General features: G+C 32.9%; 1 protein-coding gene across 24 annotated transcripts in view; it reads left to right on the top strand.

Moving 5' to 3' along the window:
* The window catches only part of ADGRL3 (adhesion G protein-coupled receptor L3), an 856,301-nt gene that overhangs the window by 774,523 nt on the left and 64,524 nt on the right, over positions 1–17,254 (top strand). For all 24 annotated transcript variants that reach the window (XM_077848164.1, XM_077848162.1, XM_077848167.1 and 21 more), the window contains one exon: positions 1,928–2,024. In XM_077848164.1, coding sequence (XP_077704290.1) covers positions 1,928–2,024 — 97 coding nt within the window. The remainder of the gene's footprint in view (positions 1–1,927; positions 2,025–17,254) is intronic.

Below are 17,254 nucleotides of genomic sequence, written 5' to 3' on the forward strand. Positions count from 1 at the left end.
TGTTCTATATATCCATCCTACCATTGACAGTCATTTGTGTTCATAGTTTTCAGCTATAATAATTAATGGTTCTGTGGAGATTTTTGAGCATCTTATTTACATCGGTGCTTATTTTTGTGATAATTTGTTGCGTCTATCACTTAACTAATCTAGTAGCATGCAGTAGAGGGTAATTACTATTTGTAATTAATTAATTAATTAAACAAGTGAGAGAGAATTGTTCCCAGGATTTCAGTTTCAAGTATTGTTTTGTTTTGTTTTTAAAGATTTTATTTATTTATTCATGAGAAACGCACAGAGAGAGAGAGAGAGACAGAGACACAGGCAGAGAGAGAAGCAGGCTCCATGCAGGGATCCTGACGTGGGACTCAATCCCAGGACTCCAGGATCACACCCCGGGCCAAAGGCAGGCACTCAACCACCGCGCCACCCAGGGATCCCCAGTTTCAAGTTTTGAAGTACTTTTCCATAGAAACATTTCTCAAGTGCTCAGGATCTATAATCCTGCACTAGTTTTCTTATTCTTGTTTTTTAATTAAAAAAAAATTTAATCTATTTTATTTTGTGTCTTTTAAATAGGATCCACATCCAATGTGGGGCTTAAACTCATGACCCAGAGATCGAGTCACGTGTTCTCCCCACTAAGCCAGCCAGGCACCCCTCTAATTCTTTAATCTGAGAAGTTTTATTCTTAGATTAGTATGTGTGTGTGGATGTCTCCGTTGCCTATAAAACAGTATAGACAATATTTCTGAAGAATTAACATGTCCTAATATTTATAAAACAAGTTTTCTAATATTTTAAGATTAGGTAAGGAGTTTAAATATATTTGGAGCATTGACCCATTTGTGGGCAGGGTTTTGCCACTAACACTACTAGTAATAATAGTTCTTAAAACTATTTCTTCCTTAGAAAAGCTGAAAATATTTTGTTTCTTCCTCACAGGATTGTGAATACTTTTTTGATCCCTAAAATCAGTAAAATAGCAGAATAATAAACCAGAAAAAATCTCCTCCCCTCAAAATGGAAAAATACTACACCACCTTCTTCAATTATCTAACACTTAGAAAACTGAATTTGAGAATGTAAATCATAATGTAAGAATTTTTGGGTTTAGCACCGCCTTCGGCCCAGGGTGTGATCCTGGAGACCCAGGATCGAGTCCCACATTGGACTCCCTGCATGGAGCCTGCTTCTCTCTCTGCCTCCCCCTGCCTTTCTCTGTCTCTCTCTGTGTCTCTCATGAATAAATAAAATATTTTTTTAAAAAAAGAATTTTTGATTCTCTATAAAACTACCTACTGTGAAGAAATAAATAAGGGTGAATCGACTTCCTTTATCTCCTTCAAACGAAAGAAAAGTCAGAAATCATCTGTAACCTGTAATATTACACTGGTCTTACAAAATATATGGAAAATGTTAAGTTCAATAGCTTTTTAATAATACTCTGTTCTTTTCTTACCAAACTTTTTCTTCCTTGCAAGTTTCTGAATTCTCAGACTAAATCTTTTGTTAATAAAACTGACAATTTAATACATATTTAAATACCCCATTCCAATAAAAGTTACAATGAAAATAATTTGTTTCACTTTGGAAACTAAAATTATTAAATTCTAACTGTCTAGAGTACATGTCTATATATCCTCAACATGGGTAAATTGGTATAGTACGTTACATTTATTGCTTTTTCATAGTTACAATTATTTTTGGTATAAGCATTTAGGAATACACTTAATGAGAACCAATTATTATGGTGAATTTAGTTTCTGTCCTTGTGCTACTGTACTGCAAGAATGTAAAAGTTATATATTTGCCAGATTCCAGAAACCAAGGTCTCATATAACTATGACAGAAAGAAAAAGAATGATTTGTGTGAAAATTCACTGCCTGCTGAGTTCATTTCCTATTTTCCCTTTCCCCCATCCAGAGCCGAATTCGTAGAATGTGGAATGACACGGTCCGAAAGCAGTCAGAGTCTTCCTTCATTACTGGAGATATAAACAGTTCAGCGTCACTCAACAGAGGTAATTAGAAATGATTTTTCATATTTATTACTTTTTGTGATTACTTTAAGGAGTTCTTAAATGCATTGCTTTTTTTTTTTTTTTTTTTTTTTTTTGCAACTTTGGGACCTTGTTCCATGTGATAGGAATATTGCAACGATATAAAACGTGCTTGAGTGTAGCAGTGTGTTCCATTATTCATAAACCTCTTTTTTTTTCAATCCTGAGTTTTCAGGAAATCTTTTCTGAAAAGAAGTTAGAAAACGAGAACTTTCTTTTTCTAGTCATCTGCCACTGTAATAAATTGGTGAGCTGTCAGGCCTCATTGGAAGCAGTGAAAATGGGCAATTATGTGGCTATATAGTCTGCTAAGCATCATAGAGTTGCACATTGTCCCAGGCGTAGAGCAATTTCATAGTCTTTGTGGAAGTAAAAATATACTGTCTAATACATACCTGAGGCACCCTGTATATTTGGGGTAAAAATCACATCTAATCTTAGTATCTACAAACTTATCCAGCATATTTAAAGATCTAGGAGGAGAAAAATAAAATATATATAAATATATATATATAATGATATCTGTGTGTGTATGTGCTTCTGGTAGTTATGGTCCTAGGGTATCATTTCGATTTTTGAAATGAAGTTTCCTTAATCTACTGTTTTGTTTGTGGTTGCTTTTTTTAATTCTCTGTCTTTCTCCTTCCCTCCCACTTCTTCTCTCCCCCTTTTTTAGTGTATCCTTTAGGAGGGGGGAAGATTAGAATTAAATTGATTGCAGTACAAATGAGTAGATGCTATATTTGTGTAGAGTTAGAGTACACTACAGACATTGCTGGGGGATACTTAGAATATAGTTTTATCTGGAAAGGTGATGTTTGCATGAACTTATTCCAATCACACTGTCCTAAGGAAGATATTTTTAATGCATATATTCAGTAGTTATTTTTATGATCAGCAATGTTTTTTTTTCCTATCCCCAAAGTAGTATTACTTTAGTTTAAACCTGTTCCTGTCAGCTTTTTGTTCCACTAAATGCTACTTAGAAAATTTAACAATCGCAACATATGATTCAGAAATATTGAGATGCTGGTGCTCTTAATTACTTTTACTCAAGTAATTTGCATCTTATTTACATAAAATAAATTAGGACAAAGAGTGTCCAAGCTGACTTTGATATAGGGATCCTTGTTACATATAATCTTAATTGACTTTCATATGTTATTTGGGGCAGTGGTATAACAACCATAACCTAGTGATGATATTAATTTTTTTTTAAGATTTTATTTATTTATTCATAGACACACAGAGAGAGAGGCAGAGACACAGGCAGAGGGAGAAGCAGGCTCCATGCAGGGAGCCCGATGTGGGACTCGATCCCGAGTCTCCAGGATCACACCCCAGGCCACAGGCGGCGCCAAACCGCTGCGCCACCAGGGCTGCTGGACATTAAATTTTTTATATCAGGTTGCCTAGGTAGGAATGGTGATTGCAAATATTCCCCCAAATCTGGAGAAAATACATCAAAAAACCTATCATCTTTTATTTTGCTTCATTATTAGTCTGTTTTTATTTGCTAGATTTTGATTTACATAATATAAGCCAAATATCCTTCTTTTTTCCGAGTTTAGTTTTAATGGTTAGTCTGTGAAAATTTATTTAAAATATAAACATTTTAACTTTTGACATCCTTTCCAAATCATAGAGAAGAAATTACTTACAAATGCCTCCAAAGTTTAGGAACTTATTTGCTTTCATAGTGATAGATTTTGTTTACTGTCCAATCCCACAGACGGAAAATTTACAATACATTCTTAGATAGGAAACCACCCCATGAACAGGAATTATTATTAGAAGTATCTTGCATCAACTGATCACAACAAATAGAGAACAATTGTTTAAACGAAAAGATGAGATCATGTGATTTATTTGCTAACTGTGGAGATGGTTAAAATAAAATTAGTATTTTTAAAATATGGAAAATTGTCTAGCATTATGATCTAAATTTATATAGTTGTAAGGTGTGTGATTTTACTAAAAATTGCTTTAAATGAACACATTTTTGTGACCTTGATTTTAAGGTCAATCACATATAACGTTGCTGTGCCCTCCTTCTCAAGAGTTTCATCAACTTGGAATATGTGATATATGGAAGACCCGGTCAAGTTGAAATATATTTAAAGAAAATAATATTTTATATTGACTAATCATATGTTTAAATCTGGTTTTAAAGTCTTTAGTTTTAAAAGTATTTCTTAAAGTTACTCTTGTAGAAGGGTATAACTTTCTTGTGACATCCAATAAGTTATTCTAGCGTTGACTTTGCGGGGGGGTTAAATTGAATTTATGATCTGAGGTGTGTCCAAGCAGTGATCTTTTCCTTCAGGATATGTATTCTTCCTTTCAGTCGGTGACTTTATTGGTGGCAGACATCATAATGATCTTCTTGATTTCCCATATTAATTCCCCTATTCCCCCAAGTCAGAAACTCCTCATCTCATTATTTTTTATCTCAGATATGTGGAGTACTTTACATTTTTATTTCTTCATAGTATATCTCTGAAGATAGTCTTTAACCTCCTTCTTTAATCTTGTCTTATTTCCCAGGGTCCTATCTTCCCTGCATTCAGGCGTGTGTATCATATTTAGGTAGGTGAAATCCAAGATTCACCTTTCCAGATAAACACTTCAGTCACCTCAGCAACATACGTATTCACCTTTGTTTACTCAAAAGAATGTACTCTTTATTATTAAAATAAAAATCCTAGGCACTACATCTTCACATCTTCATATATTCTAACTTGCCATTCATTCTCAATATCTCACAGCCAGCAATTTTTTGTTTATTTAAACCCCACTTTCCTTTCTTTCTAAGTTAGATCTATTACATCTCTTATTTTTGTCTTTAGTTCTGGCCCTTAAAAACGCTAAGAAGTTATCTAAAAATTAGCCCTATATCTACTGTATGTTTTCTTTCCTATTCATACCACCGCCCAATTCATCCAAAGAATAATTATTTTACAGTACTGTATGTCTTACCATTTATTCCTTCAAACAAAAATTCATCATAATCATCTTTGGGATCCATTTAGAATAAAGTATCTACCATACAGTACAGAACTCTTTCTCAATGGTTTTTATTTTTTCAAACCTTCTTTAATATTCTGTTCTTAAATGAACTTGTTTCAGCCTATGTAACAGATTTCCTGTCTAGCTTCCCAGTGTGATAAACTGGATTACTACTATTGGGATTTTATTCCTTGGAATTATGCAAAACCTTGGAAGATTTACTGATAATTTTTGATTCGTGTAATCATTCTTATATATTCTCTTTGGGATTTTGTTATTTGGTCACCTCATCTCTTTAAAGCGCCCCATTACATTTGTCCTTTGAATATATTCATGAAGATGTTTTCCTGATGTTACCTGTACATAAGATACTTTTTCCCCTTCTGACTTGTTTGCTACAATGCTACTCACTCACGTAAATTAAGAATTCCTTCAGGCCAGTACCCCCAGACTATGATCAAGTTAAATTCCTGGATGCCATTTTCATACACAGTTAGAAGGAGTTTTTCAAGGGCACAAATGTGATAGCTGATTATAGAAAGTTTTAAGGAGGATTAACTCTGATCCAAACTCAAGTTTTTACAAATCCCACAGGAGGGTTTATTTATTTGTTTATTTAAATATTTACTATTTGCACATAACTTGAAGTCAGTCCTCAATCCCACCCCCCAGCTCTCCCAGGTGTAATAGAAACCTCACCCAAATTTCCAGTAGCTCTAACTTCCCTAGTGGTACAAACAATTTGTAGCGAAGGTCATCTTTCCCACTCATATCTCCAACCCACAGTCTCTGCTAAACCTCATCTTGAACAACTTAGATTAACGATGCCTCTAAAATTGAGCCTGATCCCAAAACAAAGCATTTGCTGAGAAATTTATCTGGTAGTTCAGTTAATGGTTAAATATTTCTATTCTTTTTATAGATCTATATAGAAATTGGAATATTTTCTGACATTGGATTTTGTTAGGCTTTATCTCATCATGAATAATAACATTGCACTTCTCATTTTCTTTTTTATTTAATTACCTGAAATGACCCCAGAAATTTCAGTTTAAAATCAAGTTTTGCTAGATAGGTGCTACCAATTCAATGTATGGATTATGAAAAGTGTTCCACCAACCCCCTCCCCAACTATAAGGTTATTACAAAAACGTGACCCATCTTAGTGGCAAAATTAGCAAAAAAGGCTTTTCTTCTTCTGAAATAATACCTTGACTAGCATAGTGGATTTTGATTTCCTCCTATCTCCCATCCTTCATCTCGTCAGAAGTTAATGTGATTTCGAGTTTTATAGATGGAGATCTGACCCGTAAAGCTACATTTATTTAAGCCAAATCTAAGAGTGGTGTGTCTCTTCTATAGGTATGTCGCACATGTTTATTAAAGTTGATGGATTCTCCTTTCAGGTTTCAGATTTGTGTTAGTCTACACATGCATTCTCAGTAAATGTATGTAATCCATATAATTATGCCAGCCCATAGCAACCTCTTCATAAATTTTAAGGGTAAATCTTGACTCCCAGTAGCACACCTGCCTACTGAAAGGTGGCTTTACTTGTGAGGAACGTTGTTGATACAAAGGGGAAAATCATCATTTAGTAGACTTTGCAAATTGTTGATTTACTCATAGTAGTTTTGAGAATGGAGATTTAACCCAGTAACTTTTGGTAAGTTACTTATATTCTCTGTGACTGTGCAGTAGGGATATAGATAGCACCCACTTCACAGGGACCTTGGTGGACTAAGTGAATTTATGAATGTTAATTCTCTACTACAGTGCCTACAAAATAAGTACTCTTATCCTTTTACTCAGAAGTTCACTTATATCTTCTAACAAATGAAAACTGATCCTTGCCAGTGCTTTCAGATAATTAGATATTAAAATTCATCATTCACTACCGAAGGTTTTCTTTTCTTTTTATTTTCTAGTAATAGGTGGGAGGAATAAAGTGGTTACCTGAATGCCAAGTAAAAGAAATAATAATTTACCTAAAATAACGCCACCCTTGAGGCTAACGAAAAGGAGATAAACTAATAAAACTGAATTGTCTCTTCTGAATTAGAAATTAAATGCACATTATATCTGCCTAGTTGTACTTTCCACTTTTGATTTGTAACCATATTTTAGCATGGAGGAAATAAAGGTATAATATTTCTTCTTCCTACCTTAGGTAGTGATATAAGCAAACACTGCCTTCTCTTTACTCCAAGCCCTATCCTGCCCTTCAGAAGCTCAGAGAACACTAGTTCAATTCAGACAGCCCTGCTAAATCACCAGTTATGTAGCGGAGCAGGGATGTGACTCATTCCCCATTTTAAACTCATGTCTTCTCAGAGGCTGTATTGTCTTTCCCAGGAGATTGGTCACCAAGGCAGAAGAAACTTCACAATAAATCACCTGTCACTTCATTAATATTCAGGCTCTTCAATGTATTTTGCTTTTGTGTTTTTAAAGAAAAATGCAAATGAAAAAGTGTAAGTGGTGTTTCATTGCAATTGATGATTTCTATAAATTAAAACTTAAAAGGGTGAAGCCCTCAAACATATTCACTGTATCTTATTAATCTCAGTAAATATAAATTGGCTTTATGCATAAAATGTCATATTCCTCAAAAGCCTTGCCATTTTGAAGGATTATAAAATTGTTTGTAAACATTAACCAGATCCTATAATCTGACATCTGTTTGTGAAATTTGCAAAAACAGTTAAATGATGTGCCTAAGAGTGCTTGCATGGCTAATAAATCGAAGTGGACTTGTATAACAAATTACTTTTTATTATGAACAAGCATTATGATAATATGAGTGTAAGTATTTTAAGTATCACACGGCATGGAAAAAAATTTCATTTAAGATTTACCATTACATTTATATGTAGTATTTTTTGACCTTTATATTCTTGACTTGTAAATGAGGCAGCAGTACTCTCTATGTTAATTCCTTTCCTTTTATACATGTCATCAATAAAGACATAATCAGAAAATATACAATAAGATGAGGAAATCTTTTGTGTTAGGAAAATCAGTTTAATAACACAAAAGCAAAATAGGTACAGATTTTAAAAGTGAAATGCTATGCCAAATAGATAATTAAACAATGCTATTAATGTCTTGATTCCTAACTCAAGGAGTCCAAATAATTTTCAGAATGAATTCTCCATCACAAAATGAAATATATTAAATATTGATTTCTAGGCAATCAGGAGCAAATGTTCTTGCTATAAATTGCTGGCAAGAATTGAAAAATAAAACTTTTAAAATGCTTGCCCAGTGAGTCCTTCTTATGCTTTGCTTTTAACTTTGTCTCTTTGATATGAATCCTTTAAATCATCCAACCTCCCATAGCCAACTGCACAATAGTAAAAATGGTTTGTGCTTTACTCTTATTACTATTATTATTATTATAGCTTTTATAGATCCCTTCACAAAGAGGATTCTCTATGTAGATTCCTCATTATTATAGTTTATTATCTTACTCTTATACAGTTAGCAGTATCTCCTATCTCCTTATTATAAATCAAACAAGCTGCAGTGAGATATCCGGAAAATTTCTAAATATAGCACTATAAAACATTCCCATTTATTTTTGAAATATCATGTTGTTTCAGATAGATTCTTGAGGATGTAATTTTTCAAAAAATATCTATTTTTAAGAACTGAATATGCATATTCAACTTCTCTTCAGAAATTGCTGATATTCTTTCTCTAATAGAATACAAAGTGGCTCTTTATAGTTTATGATCACCTTGGGCTTTCTCCTTTAGTGGATAGAGTTACGATTTTACCTATTGTACATTATTCATTATTCATCCATTATTTTTATATCCATGAAGAAGCTGGGTTTTTTCGGTTAGTTTTCCAAGTGAAATGGCTAATAAAGGACAAACTCTAGATTCTAAACAAGATCTTTCTGGCTGCAAAGCCCTACTTATGAGAACAAAAATTTTCACTCTTTTCTCATGATGACAGTTTTTCATGAAGCCTGTGAAGATTAGCATAAAGATATTTTTCTCACTTCACATGGAAATAAGATATTCTTAACACCACAAGTATTAACGTCTCTATTTCTTAATTTCCTTGATGTACTATTCATTTCCTTCTACTTTAATTTGTGCTAGGTATACTTCTTTAGTGTGGATTCATCCTATTCATTTAGGGAATAAAAGCTTTAAAACACTGTGAATATATGGAGAGATGGATTGGCAATGCTTTTCAAAACTATTTTATGTGGAATATGCTGATTTGCTATAAGTGTCCAATTTTAGGATTTAGGTTGCAAGACTTTTATAATCATGCTTCTTTTCTTTCCTGGAAGGCCTCAAGGTACTTTATTGGTAGAATTCTTTATCTTTAATTTCTTATGTTTCAGTAAAAGGATGAGTATTTTGGTCAGCGCAAAGATTGTATTACAAAACCAGCTATAATAATTCAGTATAGCACCAACCAAAGATATAACTTTTCCCAGATATTTGTACTTTTGAATTTGATATTGTCCTCTATCAGGACACGGTAATAATGCCTAGAACAAGTAGAAAGTCTCTTTGAGTTAACTTCAAATATTAAACTCACTATTTTTATGTGCTAATTCCAGTTTTAACAAAACCTATGAAATGTCGTATAATTAAAACTTAAAAACAAAGCCTGACTGTACCTCTCATCTGGAAAAATGTTCCTACTGTATTATATACATAAAGGTTGTGAGGAAATAGATGTAGTATACAACATCCAAAGTTAACTAACAAAGTCATTACTCGTCCAACTTATTTTCTAAGAAATGAACTATTAATTTGTATCTACTTCTTTGAAAGTAAATAGAAATTAATTCAATTACATGAAAATTAAATCATAGAAGGGAGATACATGGTTAGCAAAAAAGAGACTCCATTAGAAAAAAGATACTTAAATTGTCATTACCAATAATTGTGCAGTAACCAATTAAAATATCTATTTAATTGAATTACGTTGCATACAAAAGCATGTACTTTATATAGCTCAACCTTATATACTGCATGCCATTTAAAAGTAGGTTTATGTGATAGGTTCTCCTATGATTTTCATAACAGGCTTTCTTCATAATTTATCATTATAACGAATGCAGGAGCTTCAAAGACTAAGACAAGTTACCCATCACATTCATAGAAGGTAATTTACAACCCCAGAAAATCACTGGAGAATTCAGAAGGATATGAGAGGATACACAGTTTGAAGGAAGATAGTTAATCTTGATGTAGAAAAGTAGAAACAATATGTTTCCTGAAACAACTTGAGTCAGAACAGAACTGATTATGATTGTATGATAAAATAGGTCTTCTCTGAATGTTATCAAGAAACTTTATTCATAGATACCTGTTTTAATTTCTTTTTCTCAGACATATTTTTTAAAACTATCAGTTCCAAATTTAATATTCAGGTTTTAGCTAGGATAGACCTTCTGCATGTAAGCTATGTAATTTGCCAATATAGGGCAGAGCACTATTCATATTTTCTTCACATTGGCAAAGTATTTCATATATTTAAGTAGTTATTATACTTTCCTTACTTTCCTTTTTTCAAATGTATGTTTTATTAAGTGAAAATACACAAGCAATGTGTGACTTACAAATAAATATAGCTGTGGAATTGACTATATACCATTAACTGATATCAAGAGATAATCCAATATAGAGAAAACAAATTAAGTAGCTATAGTGCGAATGGCAAAGATAAATATTATTTTGCTAAATACCGTTGATTTACTGAAAAAAAAAAACTAATTTACTACTATTTTGCCTGTGCTTAAGCAAATTTGGCTGGTTATCTGTAGGCTTAGTATTTTTTTGTTTTTAGTATTATGAAATGCACTAAAAAATGTCCAAATGTATTCAACATGTCCCAAGTTTATTAATAGCACACAGAAATATTGCCTTTGGCCAAGGGATGAGTTTTAGAGATGAATATCTGATTAGTATATGTTCATCATGTCTACTGCAGATTAACCACTTTCACTATTGTGCAGGAAAGATTCACCAAGAATTCTGAGTTCTAATTTTGCTGTTGTTGGCTTGAGCAGTCAGAAAACCAAGATATCTCTCTAGGTAGTTTTGCTTTCAGCTAATTATGTAAAATTATTATACATAATTATAATATGTAATGCAATATATAATATAAAATACCTAAAATATGTAATACAAAAATAAAACTGGAACTTTTATATATATGTGTGTGTATATATACACACACAAAAATATATTTTTTTTAGATTTTAGGTAAAAGGAAGAGTTCTTAAAAACAAAGCACAAAGATTATAAATTATAAGAAATAAGTTTCTTGCCTCGAAATGTGAACAGTACTCATAACAGTAAGTTATTGGGAGGTGTAAACAACATAAACAAAATGTTATGCCTGTGTAGTATAAAGAATATCTACAAATTAATATATATAGACAAAAGATAAAAACAGGCAATTCACAAAATTGGAAACCCTTATGGCCAATAAACATGAAATATTACCCATCTCTTTGATAATCAGGGAAATGCAAAGTATAACAGTAATATGAGATATCATTGTAAACTCTTATCAGATTGACATAAATGTCAAGCTTACAATACCAAGTTCTAGTGGGAATCTCAGAAATTTACTGCTCATGAAATTGTGAATTGTTACAAATATATTTGACAGAACTTTGGCAATATGTTCTAAGTTGAAATGTGGACAATATATGGCCGAGTAATTTAACTTCTATGTAGTTATTGTAGAAAAACTCATGTGTCTGAGCCAGAAGACATGTATAAAGCCAACCAGCGCAAAATAAGAGGGAATAAGGTAATTTCTAGGATCCCCATATCTAAAACTCCAAACTTATATTGAAACAGAGGTAACACCTCTACATTCAGAATATTTAACTTCATATTGAACTAATAATAACCCATTTGGTACTTTGGAGAAAACATGTCATTGAGATCCATATTAATAGATTCCTAGTGAATGAATTTGCTATTAAAAGAAGCTGAAGTATCTCTGAACCATTTGAAAGAAATTTAATAGGGCAAGTTGATTAAAATTTAATAGCAAACTTGTTGGCTATTAAAAGTGCACAATGTGATAAATCAAGATGTCAGCTCTTCAATTTATGACTTCAGAAAAAATGATGAAAGGGTTCTTGGCTTTCAGTAAAATATTTCTTCTTTGACACTTAGTAATTTCATTAATTATTTGAATAAAAACAGTACAAAATATAAAATTATGGTTTCTGTGGTTTTAAAAATTATTTTTATTTAATTTTTAGGGATAGCATGCAGATTCTTTTAGTTTTGTTCATTATTATAAACAACTTGGTCTTGATTAAAATGGCTGTTCCTTCTATAAAGTAGCCCATTAAACATCGAATTTATTATTGTTGTACTCTTTCTGTAGATTGCGTGTGATGTTGATATTGTATTATTACACAGAGAAAGAAAAAAATAGGAAACAAAATACTTAAAATAGATAATCTGTCTTGAATCAATTCTCCATAGTTCTGAAAGTCTCTTTTAATGATTAACTTTCATTTTTGTTTGTTTATGTTATATAAATTAACACATGAATATGAAGATTAAAAATTGAACATTATAGAAAAGAATATCAGAAGTAATGCACTCCTATAAGACTCCTGATAAAATTTTGTTGGGACATATTTTGGGGAGAGAATGCTAAAAAAATGTTTGAAACAGTCACCGATTTCTAATGTGTTTAAATAAAACTACCAGAGTCAAGTGTGACCTTGAATGAATTATAAATGGTCCAGAGACATGCTGGTAGTAGATTAGACAATGTTAAAATCGTATTCACTTCTAAATTCTGAGTTGAAACTTTTCTCTATTATGTTATACTGCAATCCATCAGATGATAATTATGTCTATAAGATGTATTTAGAGTACTTCTGATTCACTTTTTCCAGTTTTCTTGCTTGTAATATAGTTCACTCACTAAAGAAAAGACTTTTCTTTTCTTCTCTATACCAGTTTTCTTAGCTCTTTGAAAAGGAAATTGAAGTCCCAGGACTCTTTCACAAGAAAGAAATGCAGTCACGTGTAAATGCACACCTGACCTCACAAACAAATATTTTACATAAAATTTTAAGGGCCTCACAACTCAGTAGATACCATTTTCTGGTAAAAGATCCCTTGCTTAACACTGAAGTTAGTATTATAATTCTATGGAAAATGCTTGCATAAAATGAAGTCTTCATTATCAGCCAAAATTAAGTGCTGAAGGCTAAAGCACGGAGGCATCATCCAGTAGTAACTCTGCTTTCTGTAGAACTCTGATTTATATGCATTAGTCAGTATATGTAATGGAAATGACCTCATAAAAGCAAAATATGTCAAATCAAGAGAGAGAACTGTGAGGGAACAGAATGGGGAACAGTATATATTAAAGAAGAAAGAAAGGGATCCCTGGGTGTCTCAGTGGTTTAGCGCCTGCCTTCAGCCAGGGGTGTGATCCTGGAGTCCCAGGATATAGTCCCACATTGGGCTCCCTGCATGGAGCCTGCTTCTCCCTCTGTGCCTCTCTGTGTCTCTTATGAATAAATAAATAAATAAATAAAATCTTAAAAAAAAATAAGGAAAGAAGAAAGAATTATCCAGGTAAAACTATTCTATTGACATAAAACAGAATATTTACCATCCAATATGCTTATATATAGCAAGAATTTGCAACTTAGTAATGTTAGTATATGACTCTCAAGAATGGTGTATTCATTTGGGTCATTAGAACACCACAGTCTAGAACTAGACAACTTTGCTTACCCAATAAGAACAAATAAGAATGAAAGTACATTTAAAAAAAAAAAAAAAGTGTGAGGGGCAGAGCAGAGTGACAATTCAAGTTATTTTTAAGAGCTTTTCAGTGTGCTTTTGTTAGCCTCCTGTCAAGAAGAAACATTGTTTGAATTAGGTTTCTGAATGATATAATATGGATTCAAGTGGAATTCAACTGTCACCTTTTCTCAGATCTGTTTTTTGACTTCACAAGTGTCAAAGCCTGCCGCTCTACGTTCGATTTTCAGGCCTCAGTTATGTGTATCACACAGAACTGGCCTAGACAGTGCTGTCACTCAAAGTGTCCCCATGTCAAAACACCTATTTTATTCTCATAAGGAAAGAAATACAATGGTTTTTTGGTAAAACTATGCAATAGAAAAGAGTGTACTCATTAGCATTCCATTCAAATTGCACTCATTCTAAAACTTTTATCTATCTATCTATCTATCTATCTATCTATCATCTATCATCTATCTATCTCTCTTGTTTCAGGTAGAAACAAAGTAAAAAGAAAAAGACCCTTCTCAAAATGACTGTGATTTTACATTTAGTATTTTTCAATAGCTTTAGGATCCAATTTTCAAATAATTGTCTGAAAAACTTCCCTAAGTCTTTCAGTTATGGAATACGAAAATCCTTTTTGCTTTGTGTCATGCTTTCACCAGAAAAGATCTCGTGGTCGGCTCTCTGTTGACTGTTTTGTCGATGATTCGCATATATTGAAATTCAGTTTAATTCCTTTTCCATGGTTTTATTAAAGAGCTAACCCTTGTTTGTGATAGCAAAGCAGTAGTTTTGACTAGACTATACCCAGGATTTAGTGAGTCAGATAATTAAAGAGCAGCTATTCTTACACAGCCGCTTGGAGCTTTTTTACTTCCAGCTTTTTATTTTAAGTCACAGCAGGCTGAATCGAGTTATTTTCCCCCTCTTATCATATTATCTGCAGTTAGTATTCAGGTAGCATCTTGTATTTCCAAATAATTATATGAGTGTTTATTTCTGCTTTTTAGTATTATAGGATGTGGCATAGTGTTAGAAGGAAATGAAGAATTCACGTTAGGAATTGGACAATTGACAGTCTTAGGAAATGTGCTCAAACGATAAAACAGCTCGTAGTTGATAAAATGACTTGCTTTAGTTTGATACGTTAAAGATGCCATAGATTTCACATTTTTTTAAATTAACAAATACTTACCAAGCCCCGGGAACTCTTCTAGAAACTTGGTATAGAGCAATAATAAAACCCAGTGTACTTCTTGCTTTCCTGGGGCTTACATTTCAGTGAAATTTGCACATAAACCTTCTTTTCCCATATGTCGTGCTGTAGCTATCTTCTCCCAACATCAGCCTATTTGGGTCTTCAACTTGACCAACCAGTAAGCTTAACTTTCACTGCAAAAGCAGTGACAGATGGTCTGTAAACACTGATCCTCTTGGAAGTCTGCAGCAATTTCACAGCTATTAGAAGGGAAGTTTACAAATCAGAAGTTAGTCGGAGGGAAGAGGAAGAGACAGGAGGGACAGAACCTTGGAAAATAGTATCAGAATTCAAAGTGACCTGAGTAAATTGGGGAAACAGCCAGAAGCAAACAGAATAGGCTTCAGCAAAGACAAGTGAAATGCAGTGTGGCTATTGAGGAGGACAAAAGTAGCTTTGCACACTAAAGACCCAGGAAGACAGGTTCTAGACAAGTTTTCAGTTAAGAGATCTTAACTGAAGGGATTGGCACAAAGCCAGCATTTTTGACCTGGTAAGGGCCACCTTTCAAAAGTACAATTGAAATTACCAAATGTGAGTGGGGACTGTAGGAACCATGTGATAATACCTTGTTGCACTTGTTTGGAATGGCAAAAGGAAAAATGACCTCTTGCAAGCTTTGAATGTCCATGAAAAGATGGAAAAAGGATTGCCTTCTCACACTAGGGGACTCACGTGACGGCTGTTTGGTTACTCAGACACATCCCTCATTCTTTCAGACTAGCAAACCCATAGACCTGGTCCAAAACTTTATACTCTACAAAACACTCATGATCAAACCCCATATTCTGTTCCTCAGTTCCTGTTACTGAGCCCTCTCTTGTAACTCAATTTTTAGGACAAAGTTAGTTAACGGTGATGCTAATCACATCAATCTCAAATGGTGCGTGAGGTATAAAAGCAAGTGATCATAAAAAAGCAACTTTAAGCAGTGATTCTCTTTCTATCAGGAAAAAGGCCCTTGATACCAAGGATAAAGAAGAAAGTATATATTGTTGGAAAGTTTTAGGCTATTTTTATAAGTGTTTTTTTTTTTTCTTTTTGTAAGTGTTTGGTGTGGTTGTAGATTTAAAGGCGGTGAATCTCTGCTTATGACTGCATGTCAGTCATTAGGCTATATAGATCAGTAACTGATCTGGATTGTGCCCAGATTTGAGGAAGCCACCTACCAAAGCCAAGCGGCTGGGACTGAATACTGTTCCATTTAGTCAACATGGTGTCACAGCATGGTGGTATACCAGTAGCATTTCTGTGATTGTTGCTGGCCTTTCCAGATTAACAAGAATTGATAAGTACAAAAACTCAGTCTTCCTACGTTAGTGGTTTGATTAATAAAGGTGACTCCGAGTAGATTCAAAAGCTAGAAAACACTTAGAAAAACTGTAAAACAACTTTATGCGAGGGAAGCTAAAACCCAGATGGATTTTCTATCACAATTTTGATAGTTTCATTAGAATTCAATTATAGAACTCCTTTTGGGTATGATTAATCTGTTGTCCTTATATTTTTAATTTGTTAGAAATAATGATAAACAGAAAACAAAATATCAAGTCACCTACTTTTTGATTATGTTTGATTCTTCACAACTCAACTGTTTCCTTATGCTAAAGCAGAGAATATATTCTTTTACATTGGTATAGAAAAATAAAGGAATATTTTCTTTTGTATAATCTATATGAAGTAAGGGGGGAATAACATGCAATCTTTCCAGCTCACTTGTTTTTTATTAGTTCAAATTAAGTTATATATAGTAATGAAGGAAAATGTGTAGAAATACAGGTATAAGCCTCAGCCATAAAGGTCTAACTAACCCTTATTTGATCTGTGAAGAAATGGAATGAATTTGAACAATTTCATATTTTTAAGGTTTTTGCTCTACTACATTTTGAGTTGTTTGCACCTCTCATTTTCTTTTGAAATTCTTAGAGTAGTTTTAGAAAGTAATTATTTGTATTGGAAGAGAACTTTTTTTTACTTGAAAGAAGCTAGAATAATAAACATTAGGTAGCAGGTATAATTTACAGGTAATTTGCTTTTTAAAAATATTGTGCAGACCCAATCTAGTCTTTAACAATCTAAATTTGTGTAACATCAGTGATACACGTGTTTAAGATTTACAATATTCTATTTCTTATCTGAAA

The sequence above is a fragment of the Canis aureus genome, chromosome 14 (genome assembly GCF_053574225.1).
Source record: "Canis aureus isolate CA01 chromosome 14, VMU_Caureus_v.1.0, whole genome shotgun sequence".
In the NCBI taxonomy this organism is placed as follows: domain Eukaryota; kingdom Metazoa; phylum Chordata; class Mammalia; order Carnivora; family Canidae; genus Canis; species Canis aureus.